The sequence below is a fragment of the Leiobunum rupestre genome, chromosome 10 (assembly GCF_980474605.1).
Source record: "Leiobunum rupestre chromosome 10, qqLeiRupe1.1.hap1, whole genome shotgun sequence".
NCBI classification, from domain to species: Eukaryota; Metazoa; Arthropoda; class Arachnida; order Opiliones; family Sclerosomatidae; genus Leiobunum; species Leiobunum rupestre.
The window spans coordinates 37766605-37792359 of record NC_143393.1 but is presented as its reverse complement, the minus strand read 5'-3'; the positions used below and the strand labels follow the sequence as shown (position 1 = coordinate 37792359).

At 35.4% G+C, this 25755-nt stretch overlaps 1 protein-coding gene across 9 annotated transcripts in view; it reads left to right on the top strand.

Moving 5' to 3' along the window:
- The first annotated feature begins 5345 nt into the window (after nucleotides 1–5345).
- Eph (Eph receptor tyrosine kinase) overlaps nucleotides 5346–25755 on the top strand; it is a 244557-nt gene continuing 224147 nt past the window's right edge. For all 9 annotated transcript variants that reach the window (XM_090161469.1, XM_090161468.1, XM_090161471.1 and 6 more), the window contains exon 1: nucleotides 5346–5482. In XM_090161469.1, coding sequence (XP_090017595.1) covers nucleotides 5395–5482 — 88 coding nt within the window. In that variant the 5' untranslated portion in view covers nucleotides 5346–5394. The remainder of the gene's footprint in view (nucleotides 5483–25755) is intronic.

The window sequence follows — 25755 nt, the reverse complement described above, 5'->3', positions numbered from 1 at the left end:
AAAGCCATTAATTCAGGTGGCCAGGTTACAATGCGTAGGAGTGTGGTGGCAAGCTCTTCATGCCACGCGAGCCAACAGCTCCCTACACTCACTATTACCGTTAACCTATACAAGTTTATATGGAAAGGGGAAAAATTTTCCGACTTACAACACTAATAAATATATTATCTTGAGACTCCAAACTAGTGTAATAGGTATTTACGGGTTTATCGAAATAAATCAACGTTTAACAGTACACTATGAAAAAAACTTTTAATGTATAAAAGGTTAAAAAACGTTAAAACAAATCTGAGGTTCCAACTTGAATCCGCGGGTCACTGGAGAAAACAGGGTATATTTAAACCGCAATGGGACACAAAACTATAAATGGCCCAGGGTCATATGGAACAGGGAAGACTACACAAATTATATTAATTTAATTATTAAAATATAGAATTCCAAAGTTTCAAAATGTCCGACCGTGGGCCTAAGTCCCTATTTAGCGTGATATTTTTATTTAGGGTAATATTGTATGATTCGACTATGTTTAGATTCTCTTGGATTTTAGATTTGTAGATGAGTTTCACAGATGTATTGAAGTCAATGATATGGGAGGGATTTTATTTTAGGTGTGAGGCTAAAGCGGATTTCTCCGTTTTTTGGTGGCTCACATCTTTACTGTGTTCATTGATTCTAGTCGCTAGGCGTCGTTGGGTTTGGCTAGTTTTTCGAACAATTGCATGTAATTTTGTAGACTCTTTGTTGGTCTTTTAAATTTGTGAACAAACTCGATATCTTCCCTGTTCCATATGACCCTGGGCCGATTATAGTTTTGTGTAACATTGCGGTTTAAATATACCCTGTTTTCTCCAGTGACGCGCTGATCCAAGTTGGAACCTCAGATTTGTTTTAACGTTTGAAACATGTAACGTTTTTTGACCTTTTATACATTAAAAGTTTTGTTCATAGTGTACTGTTAAACGTTGATTTATTTCGATAAACTCGTAAATACTAATAAATATGTTGAAACCATGCTTGAGCACCATGGTCAGGATTCCCACGGCACGAAAAGGTGGTATCAAATGACATGCCGGGTCGATTTAAACTAAGGAACATACTCCGTGAATGGAAAATAGGCATTATCCCAAATGCATTTATAAATAAATTATTGACGATACCATGAGTAACATAATAAACATAAGTATGGCATAGAACGAATTCGGTTAATGATAGTCTGTCATGGAGTGATTGCGAAATAGGAAGTTTCCGAACCGGAAACTCGTCCCTTCCTACTATTTCCGTTGGCGAAATAGTTGGTTAGTTCGATGGCGAGAAATACGAGCGTACAGGCGTTTAGGTTTGAAATTTGAAAAAAACTAACTTCTGAAATGGTTATAATAATAATAATGGAAATAAAAGTTATTTTTAATTTCTGATTCAATAATTCATCATTATTTTCCAAAAGTCAGCGTTATTTACACTTTTGACAGCATTTCAATTTTCAATAGGCCTTGGCTAATTCGTCAAAAAGGCTGCCGGCTGACCATCGACGGTCCAGAAAATTTTCCGGATAAATAAAAAATTTAAGGGGGAAGACTACAGTGGCTATTGTCTACTTTCGCGCTATTTCAAGCTGAACTCTTTTAATTTGGTATTTTAACATACAAAATTAATATTTAAATGTAGAACAGCCTCTTGTATAGTGCCTAAAATAATTTTGACAATTTTAAATTTAAAAGTAATTAAGTTATTACGTTTTAATTCGGACCCCCGGAGCTAAACAAGTGGGCAAGCGCCCAAACTACCCTTTAGTTAGGACCTTATATCTCGTTAACTATTAATATTAGAATTATCAAAATTATTTTAAGCACTAGAGGAAGGTTCAGCCTAATAACAAAAATATAATTCAATTGTGTAATTGTTAAAACAGAAACGTTCAGCTTGAACGAAAAAGAGGCTTTTACTGTATTCTTCCCCCTTAAACAAATTACTTTTTAAGGGTTTTTAATGATTTTATCTTTTTATCGATATAAAATGTATAACAACCGTAAACATACTACAAAACCTTAATAGTGTTACTTTGTTAATCAGTTTAAAGCTAGTCTAGAGGTTTAGTTTTTCTTTTAGATTCGAAAAATGAGGTGAAAATGCCGCTTTATTTAAATTTGCAAACAATATATTAGACTAATCATGGAATGAAATTTTTTTTTATGTTTTTCGGAAAAATACGGAAAACTTTCCGGAAAAAAGGCCTTTTCCGACTTACAACACTATTATTAAGTGTTTCATGATTTTGCTCAAAATGTAAATTTTAGGGGAGTCTATAATTTCGTGATATCTAAATTCCAATTAGTAGGGCATATTTAAAATTCTCGGATAAGCGTTCAATTGTCGGTTTTACGCGGAAGAGAGGGGTCGAGGTAGAAAGAGAGAGAGAGAGGAACCCCCTGGTGTCCCTAAGCTTCCTCGGTATCCATCTCCCTCTTTTCATCTCCCAACGCGTGTTGTTTGGAAAAGTGAGGGGAGATCGGATGCTCTCGGGATGAGGGACAGAGTTTCCTTTTTAGGCCGAAAGCATCCTTCAACTCTACTCGTTTGGAATAACAGCTCTTTTCAACTTTCCAGCCTGGGTATAAAGTAGCTCGGGATCGGATACAGTCCCCGTTTCGGCCAAACATTCTCCTGCCTGCCGCGGATACTATCACCTTTCTATGGGACCTAAAAGCCTCTTTTCTAAATCGATTCGAGTTTCTTCGGGATCACTGTTTCGATCCCTCTACGGCGACTGATATGCCATTAACTATATTGAAAATTTTGCGTCTCTTTTGGTCAGGTATATTCGTGTTTTCTAGGTTTCTACTTGCTAGGTGTTTTCTTTGGATATTTACTTCGTTTCGTTTAAACCAGGGATATCTATATTTCCATTTAGTGTTGTTAATTTTCCGGAAAAATAAAATGCCGAAATATTTCCAGAAAATTTTTTGCAATTCGGAAAAATAAAAAATTGAAACAAATTACTTTTTAAGGGTTTTTAATGTTTTTAACTTTTTATCGATATAAAATGTCTAATATCCGTAAAAATACTACAAAACATTAATAGTGTTACATTGTTAATCAGTTTTAAAGATCATAATTTTTTAGGGTCGAGATTTACCATTTTCAAAATCGAGATCGCAATGTCCATATCAGTTTTGTTTTTATTATAATATTTTAATACGTTTTCGAGACAAACGTTTTGAAGGTCGTGATGACCCATTTGAAGGTGGAGATTGCCAGTTTGGACACCCCATTTTTAAACAGGGATGCCTATACATCCAATTTTAAAGATCATCATTTTGAAGGTCGAGATGACCAATTTCAAGATCGAGATCGGATTGTCCATATCAGTTTCTTTTTATTATGAGATTTTATTATGTTTTCGAGACAAACGTTTTGAAGGTCGTGATGACCCATTTGAAGGTCGATATGACCAATTTCCAGATCGAGATCGGATTGTCCATATCAGTTATTTTTAATTATGAGATTTTAATATGATTTTGAGACCAATCATTTGAAGGTCGTGATGACCCATTTAATAATAATAATCAGCCCAAGTCATCAAGCTACTTTTAAAGCCATTAATTCAGGTGGTCGGGTAGGAAGGTGGTGGCTAGCCCTTCATGACAAGTGAGCCCTACACTATCTATAACCTTTACCCTCAACAAGTTTTTATGGAAGGGGAAACCGAAGAGCTCGGGGGAAGGTCGAGAAAAATTCTACTTGTTTCTAATATCGCTCATACCACCAGAAGTACATAAAACTACATACGAAAGAAGTACCCATTTGGGATGTAAAAATGAAACATGTATTACCTCACTTTAAAAACGTCGTTATGAACATTGTCTAATCTAGGATAAACAAACACCTGGAGAACGCAGCTAGCCTCTAAACACGCTAACGAAGCGTTGTGTACGAATTTCATTGGACGAGGGTCACGAGCCTTTACGCTGAATGTTTTACGGGCGGGGGGGGGGAGACAATTTCCGAATTTTCCCCTTCCGGCGGCAGCAGGCGCTAAAGCGTCTAACCAATGAAAACTGTACGCAAGATAATGTACGACTTTTGACGGGTTGCGTTCTCCTTGTGTAGGGTGTTGTGTTTGTTGCTCCTAGGTCTAATGAAGTTTGGATTGATCTGTCCTATAATACGGACGTTTTTAAAAATGTTTAAAATATATCTTCTCCTCATATTCTCAATTATTTTAAAACTTAAAAAATTCAATATTTTCCTAATTGGATTTTTCATTCACGATTCTCCTCGAAATATCTCCAGTAATCAAAATATTATCCCGGGCCTTGAATTTTGGTTTTACGAGCACCGCTAAACTAGTTCTCGTTCGAAATTTAAAACATCTTTAAACCATTTCGCTAACCTAAGTTTTATTTTCGACGTAAAAAGGGCGTGTAGTTCGCCACCCCGCCGATAGATGGCGATAGCTTCCGCGGCCAGTTTCCGTCGGTATGAGAGAAGTTCGCTTTCGGAATCCAGATTCTGTCGCCAACTGCGGCATTTTTTCTTCTCCTAGCTTTAACTGATTTTACGTTAATTAGTTTTTACTTAGTGATAAATGAACGGCATTCTTTTATTGTAACCCGCGATTTGTCAAAATAATGATTTAGCGAAATCTAGAAGGAAACATGTAAAGTAGCGCCCCATCCTAATTCCCCGGGTATTAACTTTTTGTATTATTGTCGGGACCCTCGCGGACAAGTGGTATATCAAGTAGGCCCCGGCCGCGCATAATAGTAGGCGAGGCTCTCGCATGTGGGTCTTCGCGATGGGTATTAACCTTTTTCTTGAAACTTTAATTGGTTTTCATCGAGGTTCTGCTTTTTTTTCTATGGACTTTTTTTGCTCAAACAAAAGCGCCCCCTTTTTGCCAATCCCGGGCTTCTTTTCCAGAAAAAAAAAATAAAAAAATATATACGCTCCGCCGTAGCGAAGAATGCAGGTTTTTTTTTCGTCTATAAAATGGTTTCTGCGCAATGGCGCCCTCTGGCGGTGGCGAGCTTCGGAGGGAAGGGAAAAAAGCGGACGTGACGTCACGAATGGCTAATAAGAAAGGCGGAGTTTTAACGAACGGGCTATGGTTTTGGATGGAAAGGCGAGGCAGGTTTATGGCCCCCTCTTTCGGCGTTCGAATGGGAGGCCACGAGGAGGAGAAAATACGACGGAGGGGCCGAAATAGCGGACGGGGGAATCAAAATGAGAAATAGCCGGAGAAAATAGCGAGGGGGGGGGGAGAGAAGGTGAGCGAGAGAATTCGCGTTTCCCCTCGCTGCCACGTAGGGGCGCTGCTAGCCCGGTCGGTAAGGGAATCGGCGCGGAGTAGCCTAGAGCGGCGTCTGCTTCTGACGTTTCTCCTCACAAACAGTCATGGCGTCGGGTAAGGTAGATCGCTGGAAAGTGTTGTCCGCGTTTGTGACTTTTGGATCTCTGTTTTCTACGTGTCTCGGCAAAGAAGGTGAGTCCGATTACGTTTTTATTCCTCGTTAAAGGCCCGAACTGCCTTTGTTTTTTCCCGAATTCGTTTCGTTCTGACGCGTTTTCGACAATCGAAATCCCGCGAGGCGCCGAGGCTGTGTTTTTCGCGGGCCGGACGCGAGAATCCGGGCGGCGGGCCGAAAATCCTTTCGCCATCGGACGCTAAAAGGTAGAAAATATTTTTAGGCCCTAACGACCGTGGCGCCTTCACTCAGGTGTGTCACTTTGGCAAGATATTTCGCTTCTTCTTGGATATTCGTCAAAATATATCAGATAAAAATTCGCCGTTTAAAATTCCGTCTGTAATTTTTACCACCGATTGCGGTGTTGAGTGTGCAACGTTGTGTTTTGTTTTTGCGTCTCGCGTTTTTCATCGTTGGAAGAAGATGCGTTTCGTTGGAAGACGCGTTTTTTGGTGAATTTCTTGATGGATAATCAACCGGATTTCTTGGCCGTTTCTTAAGAAGTATTAAACGAAGTCCACCAAAGATAAATCCATTATCGGGTTTCGTTTATTACTCGCGTATGATTATCTTATACCTAGTAGTATAATGATTTTCGTAAAGCTGGACTTACTTTGAACCCCCGTTTGAGAAATCACCGTTGACCGGGCTTGTTATGGCTTCCTGTTATCTTTACCATTTTTCTCGATGAATATTATTTACCATTACTTTTTGAGAGTTAAACCAAAGAGAGGCAACTGGGTTCGAATATATCTATCTACCTGCGACCCAACTATTCCCGTGTTCTCAGGAGGCCATTTTTATTGTTTTGGTAGTTTCTTTCGGCAACTTCTCAAACAGATGGCAGACAATCGTTATACCCGACCTGCTACGTGTTTTGAAATTATAGCCTCTTGATAATTTTCGCCGCTACAAAGTCTGCTATTCCTGCCCTAAATCTATTATTAAATTTTTAAATCCACCGTAGAAAATTGTCGAAATAAATCGTGTTACGTTTTGTATTGAAACAACCATTTAAAAACATAAAAACTAGGAATTAAATTTTTTCCCCCCAACTGGAATAAATTTTCAATAAATTAACGCTATTAATATTAAATTACGCGTATAATTAAAAAAAACCCCCGATTGAATGAACAACAAAGTGTTTGTTTAAAACGCGCAAGTAGTTTTGAATATTAAATAACCATAAATCTACCTCAAAAATAATTTTTACTTTTCGAAAGTTGCCGATACGTGTCCAATGTTTCTTAGTTTTTTTTTCGGGTTCTCGTTCCTCGCTACAAATGACCGCCAAATCTGGTTCCCTTTGATAGACAAGACGGGCGAGAGAAAAAAACTGGCCCGGCAGACGCGGAGGAAAGGAGGAGACAAAAATTTCGTCCGATAAATTTAAACTACGCTTCGCTGCGTTTTACAATTTATTTTTTCTCGAGATCTCCCTCTTCGAAATAGAAAATCGACCTTTCTCATTATTTTTTTGTCACTAACCAAAAAATTCCTTGAATCTAATATTTGCATACTCGAATTTTAAACTAAAATTTATTTATTAATGTTTCGGTTAAAAATGAATACAAATGTTTTATAACAATATTATTACGGATTTGTAATTTTTAGTTTGTTAAGATTTGTAATTTTTCGTCTGCTAGGATTTGTAATTTTTCGTCTGTTAGGATTTGTAATTTTTCGTCTGCTAGGATTTGTAATTTTTCGTCTGCTAGGATTTGTAATTTTTCGTCTGCTAGGATTTGTAATTTTTCGTCTGCTAGGATTTGTAATTTTTCGTCTGCTAGGATTTGTAATTTATCGTCTGCTAGGATTTGTAATTTTTAGTCTGTTAGGATTTCGGCTGCCCCATGGCAAAACCTTTTAACCAACAAATTTTGGAAAATTTGATTTTTACGCATCTGTATTACTAAGGCATGTACAAAAGTACTGTAAAAGTTTCAGGTAAAAGTCATAAATATTTAACTATTTATGACTTAAAAAATGGTTTTGGATTTTATAATTTTTGCATTAAAAACCACGTTAAAATCTTTTAACTTAGGTTTTGAAAAAGTCAAATATCTCAAAATTACGATCGTGTTGGTTAAAAGGTTTTGCCATGGGACAGCCGAGATGTAATTTATCGGCTGTTAGGATTTGTAATTTATCGGCTGTTAGGATTTGTAATTTATCGGCTGTTAGGATTTGTAATTTATCGTCGGTTAGGATTTGTAATCTATCGTCGGCTAGGATTTGTAATCTATCGTCGGCTAGGATTTGTAATGTATCGTCGGCTAGGATTTGTAATGTATCGTCGGCTAGGATTTGTAATCTATCGTCGGCTAGGATTTGTAATCTATCGTCGGCTAGGATTTATAATCTATCGTCTGCGAGGATTTGTAATTTTTCGTCTGCGAGGATTTGTAATTTTTCGTCTGCGAGGATTTGTAATTTTTCGTCTGCGAGGATTTGTAATTTTTCGTCTGCGAGGATTTGTAATTTTTCGTCTGCGAGGATTTGTAATTTTTAGTCTGCGAGGGTTTGTAATTTTTAGTCTGCTAGGGTTTGTAATTTTTAGTCTGCTAGGGTTTGTAATTTTTAGTCTGCTAGGGTTTGTAATTTTTAGTCTGCTAGGGTTTGTAATTTTTAGTCTGCTAGGGTTTGTAATTTTTAGTCTGCTAGGGTTTGTAATTTTTAGTCTGCTAGGGTTTGTAATTTTTAGTCTGCTAGGGTTTGTAATTTTTAGTCTGCTAGGGTTTGTAATTTTTAGTCTGCTAGGGTTTGTAATTTTTAGTCTGCTAGGGTTTGTAATTTTTAGTCTGCTAGGGTTTGTAATTTTTAGTCTGCTAGGGTTTGTAATCTATCGTCTGCTAGGATTTGTAGTTTATCGTCTGTTATAGGATTTGTAATTTATCGTCTGCTAGGATTTGTAATTACACTATTTAAAATAAAAGGATAATTGTTGTGGTATTAATGAAAGTTGAAAATACCTAAAAAAATACCCTTAAATGGATTCACTTTGTTTTGAAACCAAGTTGCTAAGGTAAAAGAATTAATTTCAATATTTCAATTTATATTACTAAATTTAACCGAAACTTTATTCGTATCTTTTAATCTCTTTACATTTCAAAATAATTTCTCTATAAAAATCCTTTTAAGAAAAGGATATGTGCGTTGGACGTGTTTCCATTTAGTTCCCATTCTACTCGTTAGATGTCGCTGTTAAGAAGTCCATGGTAACTAAGGGCGAGTCGTAACGAGACCCTTACGGCGCTCTATAGTGCAGGAATGCGGAGGGCGGGTGGTGATTTAGTAAGGGGACATAAATATTTGCTCCCTTTAAATTGATTGCTCTTAATTTTGTTTACCTAACAAGGAGTGTGGGTTCGCGTTTTCCGCCATTAGCGAACTTCCACTCTTCATAATATATTCTCGGTGCAGTTTGTTTACGTTAATACTAACTATAAAAGAGACATTATGGCATGAAATATTTTTAATTAAAGTCGACCAAGATTTATGTCGCGTTTTTTTTGTTAATTATTATTCTTCGTTGTGAGCCATTGTCAGATTAGCCTAAGCGTCATTTTTATTATATGAATATGAAATTCTTTACCGTCGTGTTTTAGCCTTTTTTTTATCGAACGTCAGGGCTCTAGAGGTCCTATAATTCCTATAAAATTCTATATTTTCAAAAATGTCCTATAACATCCTATATTTTTAGCAAAATCCCTAATAAGTAGTATAACATCCTATATTTTTAGCAAAATCCCTAATAAGTAGTATAACATCCTATATTTTTAGCAAAATCCCCAAAAAGTAGTATAACATCCTATATTTTTAGCAAAATCCCCAAAAAGTAGTATAACATCCTATATTTTTAGCAAAATCCCCAAAAAGTAGTATAACATCCTATATTTTTAGCAAAATCCCCAAAAAGTAGTATAACATCCTATATTTTTAGCAAAATCCCCAAAAAGTAGTATAACATCCTATATTTTTAGCAAAATCCCTAATAAGTAGTATAACATCCTATATTTTTTAGAAAAATCCCTAATAAGTAGTATAACATCCTATATTTTTAACAAAATCGCCAAAACGTCCTATCAAATCCTATAATTTGGGTATTTTTCCCATTCCAAATCCCGCCACTCACAATTGTCAGTGAAATTTCTAGATTTAGCTATCGGATAAATTCCTATACAAAGCTATTCTAGTCTATACTTGGGTTATTGTTATCATGGTTAGCTACTAGTATATTTTTGTGATAAAATGCTTAAATAGTTTTATTTTAAAAGTGAAGATTCATTTCACTAAGTATAGATTTTGTTTTTAAATGCATAAAGTTAGTAAATTAATTAGCATATATAGTCCCATAAAATACTATAGTTTTGAAAAAATAGTCCTTTAAAGTCTTATATTTATTGAAATATTATCCTATTTTTTCTTTTAAAAAATTGAAGATTTAAGTGTAGGCCTTGAAACGTTGATTTAAAACATAATCAATGAATATTTCAAAGAATAGTTTATTTTTGGTAAAAATCCAATTTTAACTAACAGAATCAAAAACATTACATTTTATTAAGAGTAATTTAAGAATTATCTGTTTTATACGAACAAAAATAGGTACAAAATTAAATACAATATTTAGAAATAAAATATGTATAAAAGAATCGTATTTAAATTCAAATTCGCCCAGATGACGGCCATGGCTCTAACAATGTAAGTTAAGCGCCTTCCTTCGTAAGCAAGAAGAGTGGGGTTCGATCCTTTTAAAGGGGTTTCCCCTTTCCATAAATTAATTAATTAATTAATAAATTAACGGTAATAAAGGCTTTTCACCTCTACGCATTGTAGCCTGGTTACCTGAATTAATGGCTTTAAAAATCGTTTGATTACTTAGGCCTAGGGTATTAGCCTAGCTGATTCTTATAATCCCAAACTAAAAATCAATTTGTTATAATATACAATTCCAAATTAGTAATTCTGATAAAAAAACTCGCTAGAACAGAGATTCTGCCACATAATTTATCCCCCTACCGAAATACATAATATCGATGAAACTCATCTTCAGTTGCCGCACGATTGGGAAAAACGCCATATGTTTTGCAACTATGAAAGCGATCCAATATATAAGTACGTATTAGTTACCTTCGATTACAATATAAATGGGTTCTTATTAGAACATAAGCCGTGTCGCGAATGTCCAAGACGGTGAACAGCTGTTAATAAAACGCGCCAATTCGTCTTGGAAATCGTAATAAAGCTAGCCGGGGTGGTCGGTCGCCGGTGTAAGGAAATCAAAGCCCTACCCTGGAATAATGGAACGCCAAAACTTTCTCATATAAAGAGCAACTCCGAATAATGTCTCGGTACGTGAGACCATTACGTAAAAATATTTGCCTCAGTCGATTCTGTATTCAAAGCTGTAAGAGTTCTCCGGTTTCGGTCGCTTTTTTTACCTTTCGCGATTTTTTTAAATTAAAATTTTTTAATAGATTAACAAGGTGACCATTTTTCACTGTATATTTAAAGGAAAAGACATTTCAATTTTATATATTTAAAATATTCCCGAAGAATTTATTTTTTTGTTAAGGTAGAGAGTATTTTTTCTTATTTCGGGGTAGGGTGCGTCTATTTGGAGCGAATTTTCGAACAGTAAGAAACCCGTTTCTGTGCGTACAAGTAGTTTCCATCATAATTTCGTATGGGCTTGTTTTTGTAATGGTTATTTTTTTAATTATAAAATGATAAATTTTCCAAGAAATTAATCTTAGAATTATTTTATTGCTACATTTATTCAAAATTATTTATTTTAGTAAGAGATCATGTCGTACGAATCTTGTCAAATTGCCACAATAGTTTTGAACAGGAATCCAAACCTCCACTTGGAGTTCTGTTTTGAATTAGGGATGCACCGATATACCGGCCTATTTTTCTAATATCGATACCGGCAGGAAAAACTTAAAAAAATAAGAAAATTATCCATTAACTAACTATTCGATTTGTGATAGTAAATATGTATCACTTAAAATGAAAAGAAACATATTCGGATAAGCTCTTGCTACCTTTTTTCATGGAAAATAAGAATATAATGGTATGACAGTGTTCTGAACAGTCTTTTATTATTATTTTATCATAAACACTACTGTTAATATCGGCCACAAATAGCCGATAAAATAATAATAATTATCAGCTAGGCTAATACCCAAGGCACCACTTTAGGCCTAAGTCATCAAGCTGTATCCATATCGGTGCAACCCTATTTTGAATTTCTGCAAAATATTTCTATATTAAACAAAAAATCTACAAAATTGTAGAAAAAAAATAGCACATATTTCAATTTTGTAATTTACACTTTAAGATCCGACTTTTTAGTTTTGGACCATAGCCGCCATTTTGTCGAAACCGTCCAACTTAGAAAACAATAAGAATTTGTCTCCGCTATACAGTCGGCGGCTTGCTTTTAATAAGATGTTGGGCCATTTAAGAATCGTTTAGCGTAGTATCCCGGGCCTTGGCCATGTGCCAGACAACACACCAAGCAACTCCGTGTGAAGAAAGAACTTAAACGAAAAAGTGTAACTGTTATAATTTATTTATTTTTTTTATTTCCTTTCGGTTGACGAGAAATGAAAGAGCTTAGGAAAGGGGGGATAAGGAACAACAGGGTTCCCTTCGAAGGGTCCTTCCCAAGTTGCTTGTATCTTTGGTAAAAACCACCCTCTCATCTTTAACCCCCCCGCCTTCCCCAATTCTTATCTTTTTCTACCTTGACTCAAAAAAAAAAGATCGATTTTTCGTCCGAACCTCAGCCTCGAGGTTCGCTTCTCCTCCTGGCACCTATAAGTAGAGGGGCGCGTCCCAAAGCTTCTTTACATTGTGTGCCACAGACTTTCTTTTTAAGGGGAACGCTAGTAAGGTGGGTGCGGTTTTATATGAAATTCTAGTGTTGTTAATTTTCCGGAAAAAATTAGTTGCGGAAAATTTTCCTGCAAATCGGAAAAATAAAAAATTTAAACATTAATTACTTAAACTGTTATCTGAGAATGATTTTAGTCTGTTTAAACTGATCTGATAATAAATACAGGGTGACCAGACTTCCTATATTTTCCTATATTTTTAATGCCTTCCTATAATTTCCTTTATTCTTACCTATTTTCCTATAATTTCACGGTCTTTTGAAAATGAAATAACTTTTTTTGTACGTGTCATCATCTAGTGTAAATACTGCCATTTTCGAACAAAATCTTGAAATGTACGAGCTTTGTAAATCCGTTAAGTGATCCAATAATGCGAGAAAGCAGTGTACAAAACATTATAAATATTCTAAGTGATTCGAGTCTTAAGTATACCGATATGCAATAATTACCTTATTTTTCCCATATTTTTCTTAGCCTATAAAGTTTCCTATAATTAACCTATTTTAAATTTAGCCTATTTAGTTTCCTTTATTTTCCTATAAAATTTACAAAGCTTTTCCCTGGTCACCCTGTAAATACAGATAATCTGATATTTGATTTAACATAATTATTTTCTCAGGTCAGATAACGCTCAACTGTTTTCTGAGAATCGGTTCGAATCACTAAATGTCTTGGGGGAAAATACTGTGGTGAAACTGAATGTGTCATTGGCCCAACTTGTTGAAACGAAACAATAGTCTTTTTTTGATCGTTTATTATCCATCCCCCACGAAACCACCTTATAGTCAATCGTATAGTGACTGAATTGAGAATGCTATAGACGGATTGTCTACTTTGCGAACACTGCCAAGCTACGCGGACAAACAATACAACGCCTGCTCTCGAAATCGAATCTGGATCAATAATCCCGATCTCAAGTTTCCAATCTTGTCGGCGCATACGTTCGTAATCAAATTCCAACGGATTTAAAGCCAATTTTAAATTCGTCTTACATTTAGCGCGCACATTCAATACAACTTTAATTAATTCTAATTATGCCGTAACACAAGTCACTCTTTTATTAGGATTAAAATTTGCATATTTTACCATAAGCTTTATTCGCGTTAGTGGCTAATCCTTGGCCAACGTCGGCCTTATCAAAGGTTTATCTCGGATTAGCGAATACATTAACGGCGAGGGTCTGCGCTCTGATATTGACTCTATTCTTCTAAGATTTCTTTCAAAGATTTCCAGAATAATGTCCTAAGTTGTCCCATTGAGAGGGGTTGTGTTCGGCGATATCAAAGGTTTTTCGAGCCAGCTTTACCCGCTGTCTGGAGCGGTGCGGTTTAAATCCCCGAAAATTTACCTTCTCGACTCTTATTTGCCTCTGGTCTCAAGGGCATTTTTACCCCGTGTTGACTTTCAGTCTTTTTTTAATATTTTTTATTATTTCATATCTAGAAAGTTTTAAATATGCAAAATTCCTTGTCTTAACCTGAAATGTTTTGATTTTGGTTCCAAAATAGAGATTTAAGCTCTACGATAAAACTTTGATAATTTCTCGACGTTTTAATTTTTAATGTGAATTTTTTTTTAAGTAATTTTCATTTTACGAGTGCTAAGCAACGAAATACGTCAGCGGTAGTAGTTAAAAGTTCAGAAAATAACTAAAAATCATTGGGAAATTGTGATAAATCAATTGGAAATCACTGGGAAATTGTGAGAAATCAATTGGAAATCACTGGGAAATTGTGAGAAATCAATTGGAAATCACTGGGAAATTGTGAGAAATCAATTGGAAATCACTGGGAAATTGTGAGAAATCAATTGGAAATCACTGGGAAATTGTGAGAAATCAATTGGAAATCACTGGGAAATTGTTGGAAATCACTGGGAAATTGTGAGAAATCAATTGGAAATCACTGGGAAATTGTGAGAAATCAATTGGAAATCACTGGGAAATTGTGAGAAATCAATTGGAAATCACTGGGAAATTGTGAGAAATCAATTGGAAATCACTGGAAAATTGTGAGAAATCAATTGGAAATCACTGGGAAATTGTGAGAAATCAATTGGAAATCACTGGGAAATTGTGAGAAATCAATTGGAAATCACTGGGAAATTGTGAGAAATCAATTGGAAATCACTGGGAAATTGTGAGAAATCAATTGGAAATCACTGGGAAATTGTGAGAAATCAATTGGAAATCACTGGGAAATTGTGAGAAATCAATTGGAAATCACTGGGAAATTGTGAGAAATCAATTGGAAATCACTGGGAAATTGTGAGAAATCAATTGGAAATCACTGGGAAATTGTGAGAAATCAATTGGAAATTACTGGGAAATTGTGAGAAATCAATTGGAAATTACTGGGAAATTGTGAGAAATCAATTGGAAATCACTGGGAAATTGTGAGAAATCAATTGGAAATCACTGGGAAATTTTGAGAAAGCAATTGGAAATCACTGGGAAATTGTGAGAAATCAATTGGAAATCACTGGGAAATTGTGAGAAATCAATTGGAAATCACTGGGAAATTGTGAGAAATCAATTGGAAATCACTGGGAAATTGTGAGAAATCAATTGGAAATCACTGGGAAATTGTGAGAAATCAATTGGAAATCACTGGAAAATTGCGATAAATTAATGGAAGTCACATAAATAATAAGAAATAAATGGAAATCATGAAATAATTGCGATTAATTAATGGAAATCACAAATTGCGTTCAATTAATGGAAATCACGGGAAAATCGCGGTACATCAACAGAAATCGCAAATGGTAAAAATTAATGGAAATCACAGGAAGATAGTGAGAAATCATGGGAAATCGCGTAGAAAAAAACAGTAATATTATCGAAAATCAGTAATTAAGTGGAAAAACATTTTCCGAGTGACTACCACCTCGGAAAACAGCGTAATAAAGATGAAATATTGTGTGAAATATGCAAATTTTTATCCGACGTGACATAATCCCGTGCGACGAGTAAATTCGGCAAAGTAGCCTCATGAAATATGCTTGGTCAACTCCGCTTAAAAGCTGAGAAGGCGCGAGTGCCTTCGAGCGAGTCCGCTTAGAGCGACTCCTTGTCATGCAAATCCCGCGTTAGATACCGCTCCGATACCTCTTAAAATAGCTGGATACCCGCGTAACAGATGTCTCGTATTATGTTTCCAAATCGAAGGGGCCTGTGATAAAAACTAACGCTAAATTCTTAACGCTGGCTGTGCCATTTTTGCGGTGCAAGATCCCTTATCTTTCGCGGTTAGCTTTTACAATTGATACCTAGTTTATATACAAATAACCGCAGACCGTTCCTGCTAGGATGATATCCCTTATACTGTCGATTCTAGCCGGTTTCATTTTATTAGTGTAACGATTCGCCGTCAGTCGGCGTTATTGTCGGTGACCGCGACCTGTGAAATTATCTCTCCCAATCTCTGGGTTCTATAGGGACACCGGCATAATAGAACTTTTTGGGGAATTGGCCAATTCGGTGTCCGCTAAGCCGGGCTTCGAGGGATAGCCCGGCTTGGCACCTACCTAGCGCGGTTCCCTCTGGATTAGACCAATCTAGGGGTCCCCTATTTCTACACGGTACCGACCCTAAGGGTCGTATATCTCGGTACATAGCTATTATAAGCTACATTGGTTCTTCTGTAAAAGGCAAGCTCGGGCCTCCGTTTTGGGGATGAAGGATGTGAAAAACTTTTATTTCTTTATTTTTGTTATACACGTATAGGGCCTTTTTTTTTCTCGCGTTTGATATATATTTCTGCCCTCACTTCGGCTGACCGTGTATCTTGCGTATGCCCCCCGTTTTTTTTTTGGAGGGAAGGGCCAAAAGTTTCTTTCTGTGATGTATCTGAGCTTTTGGCATTTTAAAACCTTCCGCGACCACATGTTCGGAGCCTTCTTTTCAAGGAAGCCATCGCGTGAATGGAAACCCTGTTTGTATATTCGCCAATTCTCCCTGAATAGCCCAGGATTTTGTGCCGAAAAAATTCTATTTTCCCCCCGTTCATCCTTGCATGGCTGTTTGGAATCTTGTAATAAGGTTTTAAGGCTTAAACCTTCGCCTTCCAAAAAATGGCCATAAAACTCCAGCTTATATCCGCCTATGTTGACAATATTTTTTCGCGATAAAATACACCAATTTTTTATATTTAAACCATATGGAAATGTCTGTTTGTAGTTTTGGTACAACTGTGGTCTTAAATGTCCACAAAACTTTGTTTGAAATTACAGACATTTGAGAACGCGAAATTTTTGTTAAATTTTAAAAATTGATTTATTTTTATTATAAATCGGATTTCTTTAACTGGGCGAATCGATAATAATTCGAGTGCAGCGGTAATGTAATCCAAAATATAAATTAATCTAAATTAACCTTAATTGATATTTAGAACTAAATTTAATTGACATTGCTAGACAACCTAATTCTGCACCTTTTTATAAATACATTGAAGTATTATAGTTGATTTAAATCAAACACTACTACTGATGTGTTAGTTATAGTTTGCGTAATAGTTAAATTTTTAACATTTTTGAAATCGGTAAGAATGCTGAAATGAGCTGAGCAACTTCTGAAAACCCAATTTCAAACCTTTGAAATCAAACACTTGAATCATTTATACACCCAATTTGTAGCCCGTCACGTTAAGCCGAAGGGGTAGTCTCGTTTGTACACCTGAATACTGATTTTCGAAGGACTTTCTGTGATTGTCAGTGATTTCTCAGTTTTTCTGCGTTTTCCAGTAATTTCTCAGTTTTTCTGCGTTTTTCTGTGATTTCTCGGTGTTTCTTTTTCCAGAGAGCTCTCAGTTTTTCTGTGATTTCTCAGTTTTTCTGCGTTTTCCAGTAATTTCTCAGTTTTTCTGCGTTTTCCAGTAATTTCTCGGTTTTTCTTTTTCCAGAGAGCTCTCAGTTTTTCTGTGATTTCTCAGTTTTTCTGTGATTTCTCAGTTTTTCTGTGATTTCTCAGTTTTTCTTCGTTTTCCAGAGAGTTCTCAGTTTTTCTGTGATTTCTCAGTTTTTCTTCGTTTTCCAGAGAGTTCTCAGTTTTTCTGTGATTTCTCAGTTTTTCTGCGTTTTCCAGAGTTCTCAGTTTTTCTGTGATTTCTCAGTTTTTCTGCGTTTTCCAGAGCTCTCAGTTCTGTGATTTCTCAGTTTTTCTGTGATTTCTCAGTTTGTCTGTGATTTCTCAGTTTTTCTGTGATTTCTCAGTTTTTCTGTGATTTCTCAGTTTTTCTGTGATTTCTCAGTTTTTCTGTGATTTCTCAGTTTTTCTGTGATTTCTCAGTTTTTCTGTGATTTCTCAGTTTTTCTGTGATTTCTCAGTTTTTCTGTGATTTCTCAGTTTTTCTGCGATTTCTCAGTTTTTCTGCGATTTCCAGAGAGTTCTCAGTTTTTCTGCGAATATACAGTGATTTATCACAATTTTTCGCGATTACCCACGATTTGTACACCCGATTACTTACATGTTAGTGATTACACACTCGCGTTAAGCTATGGCGAAATGATAAAGTAGTTTCCCTCCCAGTACTTCGGTTTCCCTTCTCCATCACGGCCATTTAGAAAGAATATGCAATAGTACTTTAAAAGTTACAATTGATAATTCCGGAAAACAAGACATAGTGCCATTTCACAGTCAATAAACACACAGTTATTCCAAGCTACCAATTAGACGTAAATTACCCTCAATAAAAGCCTGGGAAACAATTCGCTTTTCCGGGCCTGCTGTTATTGTTGTGGTATATAGAGTAATTTCAGTCTCACGTGCTTTTTCCCATAGATAATAAAACCCACGCAAAATGGCGGACATGGACAATTGTTTTTAGACACAAGCTTTCAATGTTTTATCATTTGATATTCAAACGTGATTCCTTTACAAGCCATTTGGGGTGTAGCTAAAAAACAATTGAGCCCTCACTTTAGACATTGAAACACTACGTATAATTCTAGTCAGAAATAAAGACTATTTTCAACGCCATAATCGATGCTCTGGGAAAAACGTAGAAATGTACGCAGAAAATATCTTTGTTTTTATATCCGCGATACGCTACGTTGATTTTTTTAAGAATATGAATAATATGCTGTTCCTATTCTCTCTCTTCTGGTTTGTCTGTTGTACGTCTTGGGTGATCAATCGGACAGAGGGTTGATTTTTTTTCGCGTTGTTCTCGCGTGACCCCTGTCCACCTTTCACGGGTCATCACGCACTGACCACTGACCCCGCCCTCTCTTTCCCTTTCTACGGCCACTATATGTTATCTTTATTTGGCAGAAAATCGTTATTTTTGTTCGTAGTATTTAATATAGTCCCAAAGTACCTTCTACATTGCTTCTACATCCTCGATGATAAGAACGATTTTTTTTTATAATTATCCTTTATTATTGGCCAACTCTATGGGTTAAATCTGTTTAAATTCTTCAAAATGTGATTGGAATATGGTAAAATAATCAAACAAATAAAAATTAATGGTAATGATTAAATTGGTTTAATCATGATTAAGAGTTTTATAAACTTAAATCGCGATTATAGAAAGATAAATTCCAGGTTAGAAATAATTAAATCGATATTATAATGACGGGAATAGAATAATTAAATTAAATTCAGATTACCATGGTTATAAATTAAATTCAGATTACTATGGTTATAAAATAAATACAGATTAGTATGATTACGAATTAAATTCAGATTACTATGATTACGAATTATATCCAGATTGGTATGATTATAAATTAATCCAGATTGGTATGATTATAAATTAAATCGAGGTTTAAAGTTATTAAATTGAATTATAGTTAGAATGATTAGAATTTAGTTATTGGATTTTTAGTAGTGTTGTAACAATATGCAAATAGAAATCCGTAAATGTTTCAAAAGAAAGCGAAATCGTAGTTTTATTTTAAGAAAATTATTGTGGAACATTTTTAAGAAATTCAAATTTGTTGACAAATTATATTTTAAAATGATAAAAACATTTCAATCCTTCCAATTTGAGCAATTTCCTAAGTTTCTCAAAAGTATGTGGTTTTAGCGCCGAATCCGTTTGGAAGCGATAATTACACATCGCGCATATATTTCGCATTAGTTTCTTCTCGACCGATCCTCCCGAATAAATGATCTTTTTAATGAGTTTTTACCCCCGTCTAAACTCTTTTTTTTACCTCGTTGCGCTGGCTATAACGGCCTAGACATTTGTACGGTATCAGGAAAGTTTACATTTCAATTTTGTTAATAGTTCTGTTAATAAGAATAAAATGGTAAAACCGTACTGAGACTCATTTGTGTTTTTGGTCCCCCCACTCTTTATGAATATCAAAATGTTTTCTAATTATTCTAGCAAAAAAATCAGGACGTAGTTTAACCAGTTTTTTATATAGCTCCGGAAAGTGAAACTTAATTAGGAAAATAAAATATTGGATTTCACACGTACTTTAAGAAGAATATTGTATTAAACTATAAAAAGATTTAAATATTTGTCTGGTGATTTTTTAAAACAAAATTATTTAATTTAAATCCGATTTGATGTCCTTAATTTCTAAACAACTGATTGATAATTTGCTGTGTATCGGTAAAATAAACTATATTTTAACTTATTCACTAGCAAGGAAATTGATAAAAAAAAAACATTTGATTTTTTCATTTTTAATCTCTGCATCGGTAATGTTAACTTTTTTTAAGTATTTTTAACCAGTCAATAAATGTAATTTTACTTGGAAGTATTTTTTTTAAAGGTGACCACTTTAATTACTGAAATTCAATTTATTATTCAGTTTAAATTTTGGTGTAAAAATATAAATCTTTAAGTTTTAAAATTGGCCAAATCTAGACTGGCAAATTGCGTTCTGTAACAGCAAATTTCTAATTGCACGAAGAGTTAAAAGTACTAAAAGTCACCCTTAGCGACGTTTTTCCCGTTAACTAGCTCCGCGGAAAGACTGGGTATTGATTCCGTCAAAAGGTCTTTCTCTCCAGTCAAAGAGAAAAATTTGTCAATTACACAAACCGTGTGTCTACTTCGAAATCGATAAAACCGGTTCGCATTCGAAATGAGCTAAATACATATTTCTTTCGCATTCCTTCGTATGGTAATAACGTTTAATTTTATATTACACATACATTATATACACCCTTTTATATAAAGGTATTGGCTGTTGTCCCAAACAAATTTGAAAAATCAAAACTAACAGGGTATTTATAATTACACTATAGCCGCGTTCACACTAGACACTTTGAAACCGTTTTAAAACGGTTTCGAAAGTACAAATTGTAAAATTTTGGTGTCGAATGTATTTACCGTATGGCTGTTAATACAGTTGACACTGAAAATGTTCAATTTTAGCTTTCGGAACCATTTAAAAACGGTTCCAAAGTGCCTAGTGTGAACGCGGCTTTAATATTTGTGAAATTCTGCTCTTTCATATAATATTTCAAATTCGGTTTTCTAGATTTAGGTTTCCGATTGTTAGATGTTATGCCTCATTTTCAATCTGATGTAGTTTCTAAAATCAATTGAATTATATAATTTCATATTTTCAGGACGAAAACGTCCCAAATTTATTACATCAAATATTACTTCCAATTATACAATAAAAATGATCTCGAACGCGGTTATAAAATAAAATAACTAAATTATCACGGTAAAAAAAGCCTTCTTAATTGATTAGTGATAGTCACTTAGCCGTAAAATATGATAAAAATACCAGCATTTAGAATTTCTTATAATTTTTGTTGTTAATCTCATGTGGAATAATTTCTACGTGGTCAAAATTTAGCGTGATCCGTGAAAAGGGTAGGTTCCTACACGATTATCTTTGGGTTTTTTTTCTTCAAGAAGGAGAGAAATATTTTCGTGAAATTAGGGGAAGCTTCGAAAATGAAGCGCATCGAGAGTTAAGAGAAAAGGCAGCCACCGATAGATGGGGCGCATTACCGACGCGAATATTCGCCAGTGACGTAATTTAATCGCTCCCTCTTACGGGAGATAAGGCGAACTAAAGTTGCGAGCGCTTAAAACCAGCTTAAAAGTTAACTTCGTGAACGCCGATAAGCATCTGTTTTTTCCCTCTGCATAGGAGAGGCGAGGCTACGCTCATTTAAAGCCTTGGAATTTCACCTCTGTGTGTTTTTTTTTGGTCGCTGGTGGTATGATCAATGTACCCCTGAACGGGTGTAGTCCAGGGTGCCCGCAATAACACACGCGGCCGGTGGGGTCTGCTCGGTTACAGGGGTGCGAGTTGGTAACCCGATGACAGCCATTGTTGAAACAGGGTAACGTATGAGTTTCCTGGCATCTGCAGTTCCTAGCGATACACTTGGATTGTATTCGGGTTTTCTGAACTCTTTTGATTCAATGTATCAGTTATTTGGAAATTTTCCGAGTCTTTACCCACGTATTGTAAATCGATTGACGGTCTGTCGTTTATAATACTAAGATATTTTCAAAAATTCTAAACTGGATTTCTTGATTTTGATAACGATTTTGAGATTCTAGATTTATTTCCTTAATTTTCAGATTTATTACCTTAATTTTCAGATTTATTACCTTAATTTTCAGATTTATTACCTTAATTTTCAGATTTATTACCTTAATTTTCAGATTTATTACCTTAATTTTCAGATTTATTACCTTAATTTTCAGATTTATTACCTTAATTTTCAGATTTATTACCTTAATTTTCAGATTTATTACCTTAATTTTCAGATTTATTACCTTAATTTTCAGATTTATTACCTTAATTTTCAGATTTATTACCTTAATTTTCAGATTTATTACCTTAATTTTCAGATTTATTACCTTAATTTTCAGATTTATTACCTTAATTTTCAGATTTATTACCTTAATTTTCAGATTTATTACCTTAATTTTCAGATTTATTACCTTAATTTTCAGATTTATTACCTTAATTTTCAGATTTATTACCTTGATAATCCCGATTCCCAGATTTGTGGGTAGATTTTGAAATTTATTTCCAGATTTCTAAAGCCCTGTAATTGGAAATTTGTGGGCAGATTTCACAATGTTGATATAAAAAATTTTACAATTTACATTCAAGGAAGTGAATACTATCCTGAAGTTAATTTTTCGATTTTAATAAACTTAAAAAAAAACCTTTGTCAAACCGGTGACATAATACCTAACTGTAAACATTGGGTTGACACTAGACTTCCAAATAAATAAAGTTTACGAATTGGGTTGGCATTGGCCAAAACTTTAATTAAATCTCGTTCTTCCTTTGACTAGCCCGAAATAACTTGTCCGTGAAATTATTATCTTTTCTTCCGCTCTCTGCTTGCTCACAATGTAAAAATATTTTCTTATTGCATCGTCTCAAAGCGGTCCCGAGAACTTTGATTTCCCTCACTCGATCGCCGCAACTGGAACGCGGGCCTTAAGGTCGTTAAACCAAATGGCCCAGCGTGGGGTATTTCGACCTAGCCTCTCCAACCTCCCATCCTCGCTATACGAATCAACATCGTAATATCCGAAATATTTTGGATCAGAATCGCGATTGTACGGTTTATCTGTTAGTTGTCAAAGTACGTTTTGGACAGCGATACCCGTCAAAGTTTTATAAACCTTATATTCACTTATAATTAATTTAAATTCATTTTCCGTATTGTGGAGGAGTAGCAGGGCTTCCACACGTCAGGAAAGAGTCAGGGGATTTAAAAAAGGGCCTAAGGGTCAGGAAATTAAGAATTTGTAAAAAGTTAGGGAATATGCTTTTCCATAAATTTGCTACGACTGCCCAGCTTGTTCTTGAGATAGTGCAGTCAAGCCTATGGACGAATTCACTAGCTCTCTTTAGTGGGAGAGCTGAGGAAGCATTGTAGAAATGGGGGGAAACAGTAAACAAGAAGGCCACGTAATTTTATATTGACACTTTTCAAAGTTAATTTTACTCTAGATCTTTGACAAATAGAGACTTGGCACTCCGTAGCTTTGGCCATGGCCGCCATTGTGGTCATATTTTTCTCCCCACGATAAAAACTATTGAAAAAAACTGACGTAGCACTGCCAAGTCCCTATTCTCTGATTATTATTTAGTTCCTTGAAAGTTTTGCTCATTTTTTTAACGTTTAATAAATTGATTTCATTGTATTAATTTCTGATAAAAGTCAAATATAAAGTAAAAGATTGTCAGGGAAAACAAGGAATTTGAATCTGAAATTTTTGTGGCAACCCTGAGTAGGTTAATTTGGAATATTTTGGTTCGTAGTTATAATTCAACGTTCAGTATGGCAGTATCAACTTTGAAAATCTCTCAAATCTAAAGAAATCGAATTTACAAATGGCACTCATATGCTTTTTGCAATTTATTTTATTTTAACAAACCCCTTAATTTATAATATAACATTCCGATGTTAATAGAGTTGTTTTCGATTTCTTATTTTACATTGTAAATCCATCTAAGTCAATGATTTTTTTTAAAAAAAATTTCAAAAGAAAAAAACTTTCAAAAAATATCCACCTTTTTAAACCTTTCGCGGGTTAGATTTCCTGTAAAAAAATTCTCGCCCTCAATCTTTCGCTACAAAACGATTAATAAGAGTGATAGACACCGGACCAGGGTGGGGGTAATTTATTAACTTGAAAACCATACAGACTCTACTCCTCTGTGGCTCGCGTCGCGCTATCTTTTAACCCTTGGCTGAACTATACTCCACCTATAATCGAGACCTAGGTATCGTGACCGTTCGGTTAAAGGCGGGGACTATGGTCGAAACGACGTAATTGGTTTTGTACGTCGTCCGCCTTTGACTGCGCGGACAATTGACCCTGGTCGGACGAGTGGGCAGGCCTTATTGGTTCAACTGTATAATAGTATTTCTGCCGCTTGATATAAAATGGTAATGGACGGGGGGTACCGGAGTGATGACATTGGAAATAAACTGGCCGGAATAGTCCATTTCGATCGGGGTATAGCCCATCTTCCCTCCGCTTTATACGAAGGCCCCGAGGCGAAGGTAGAATTGAACCGCACCGCGACAACCCAACTTGCCAATGTTACGCCCTCCCAGAATCCCATCAATAGGCGATCACGCTCTCCGCTTCGATATAGTGGCGATACCCAGTGAAAGGTTACGTTGGCCGACTGGGGATGAGTCGATTTCAAGGTCGTAGTTGGGGAATCTTCATTTGTTAGCGAATTTTTTTCGTCTTGTCATACGCTCTATAGAAAAAAAAAATTAAATAAAAAATATAATATAAAAAAATTAGACTAGGTTTTGGAACGTGTTTTTATATATATAGAATATAAAAATTTTGTTTTTATTTTCGTCATGGCCAAATTTTGCTAAAATAGGCGCGTTTTTTGTAAAAGCAGCTCCCGCCGCCGTAATATTTTTTGTTAAAAATGAAAAAAGATTTTGTTAGGTATAGGTCCTTACAGTTTATGTTACTGTTCCTTTAATGTATATTTCATATTAAAAATAAGAATTTTGAAGGGGAAACACTGGTAGGGGGGATTTTTTTTTATTCTTCAATTTGGGCATGATTTTTTTAACGTATTTCTTTTATATATAGTAATATATGAGGTTAATAATTTTTCTTATCCTGGCCGCGTCTCTTTGTTTACTTTGTTCGGCTTTCCATCGTGCCAAAGTTTTGTTGGAGAAAGATAAGTAATAGTTCTTTTGAAAAGATTTTATATATATTTTTTGTTGTTACGAAGAGGGGGTGGTACATTTTCTCTGGTAGGTGGCGAATTTTGAAGTCCCAGTTTATTTGTCTCGTCATTTCACACGAGAATATTTTGGGTGGCTTCGAGGCTCGTCCGAAGGGTCGGGTGTTCCGAATCCTACCAACAGGATTTAACCGTTAGAGCAATCCGGAAAATTTAACCGGTCGGAAGAATCCGGAAAATTTAACCGGTCGGAAGAATCCGGAAAATTTAACCGGTTGGAAGAATCCGGAAAATTTAACCGGTCGGAAGAATCCGGAAAATTTAACCGGTCGGAAGAATCCGGAAAATTTAACCGGTCGGAAGAATCCGGAAAATTTAACCGGTCGGAAGAAGCTGGAAAATTCGAATCGGTCGGAAGAAGCTGGAAAATTCGAATCGGTCGGAAGAAGCTGGAAAATTCGAATCGGTCGGAAGAAGCTGGAAAATTCGAATCGGTCGGAAGAATCCTGAAAATTCGAATCGGTCGGGAAGAATCTGAAAACAACGAAACATAATCCGAAAAACAAATTTAAAATTCCAGAAATTTGAAATGCAACAAAAAATGTGTCAATAAGTCCACGAAGATTTAACAATCCTGTGAATATTGACTTTGGACGGTTGGTTCCATGAAAAAAGATGGCTCTCTTCCCCTTCGAAAGCGGGGCTTAGATTATGCGTGGCTAAGTCGGCAGACTCGGAAAAGGAGATCGGGAGGACGGGGGGCGTGC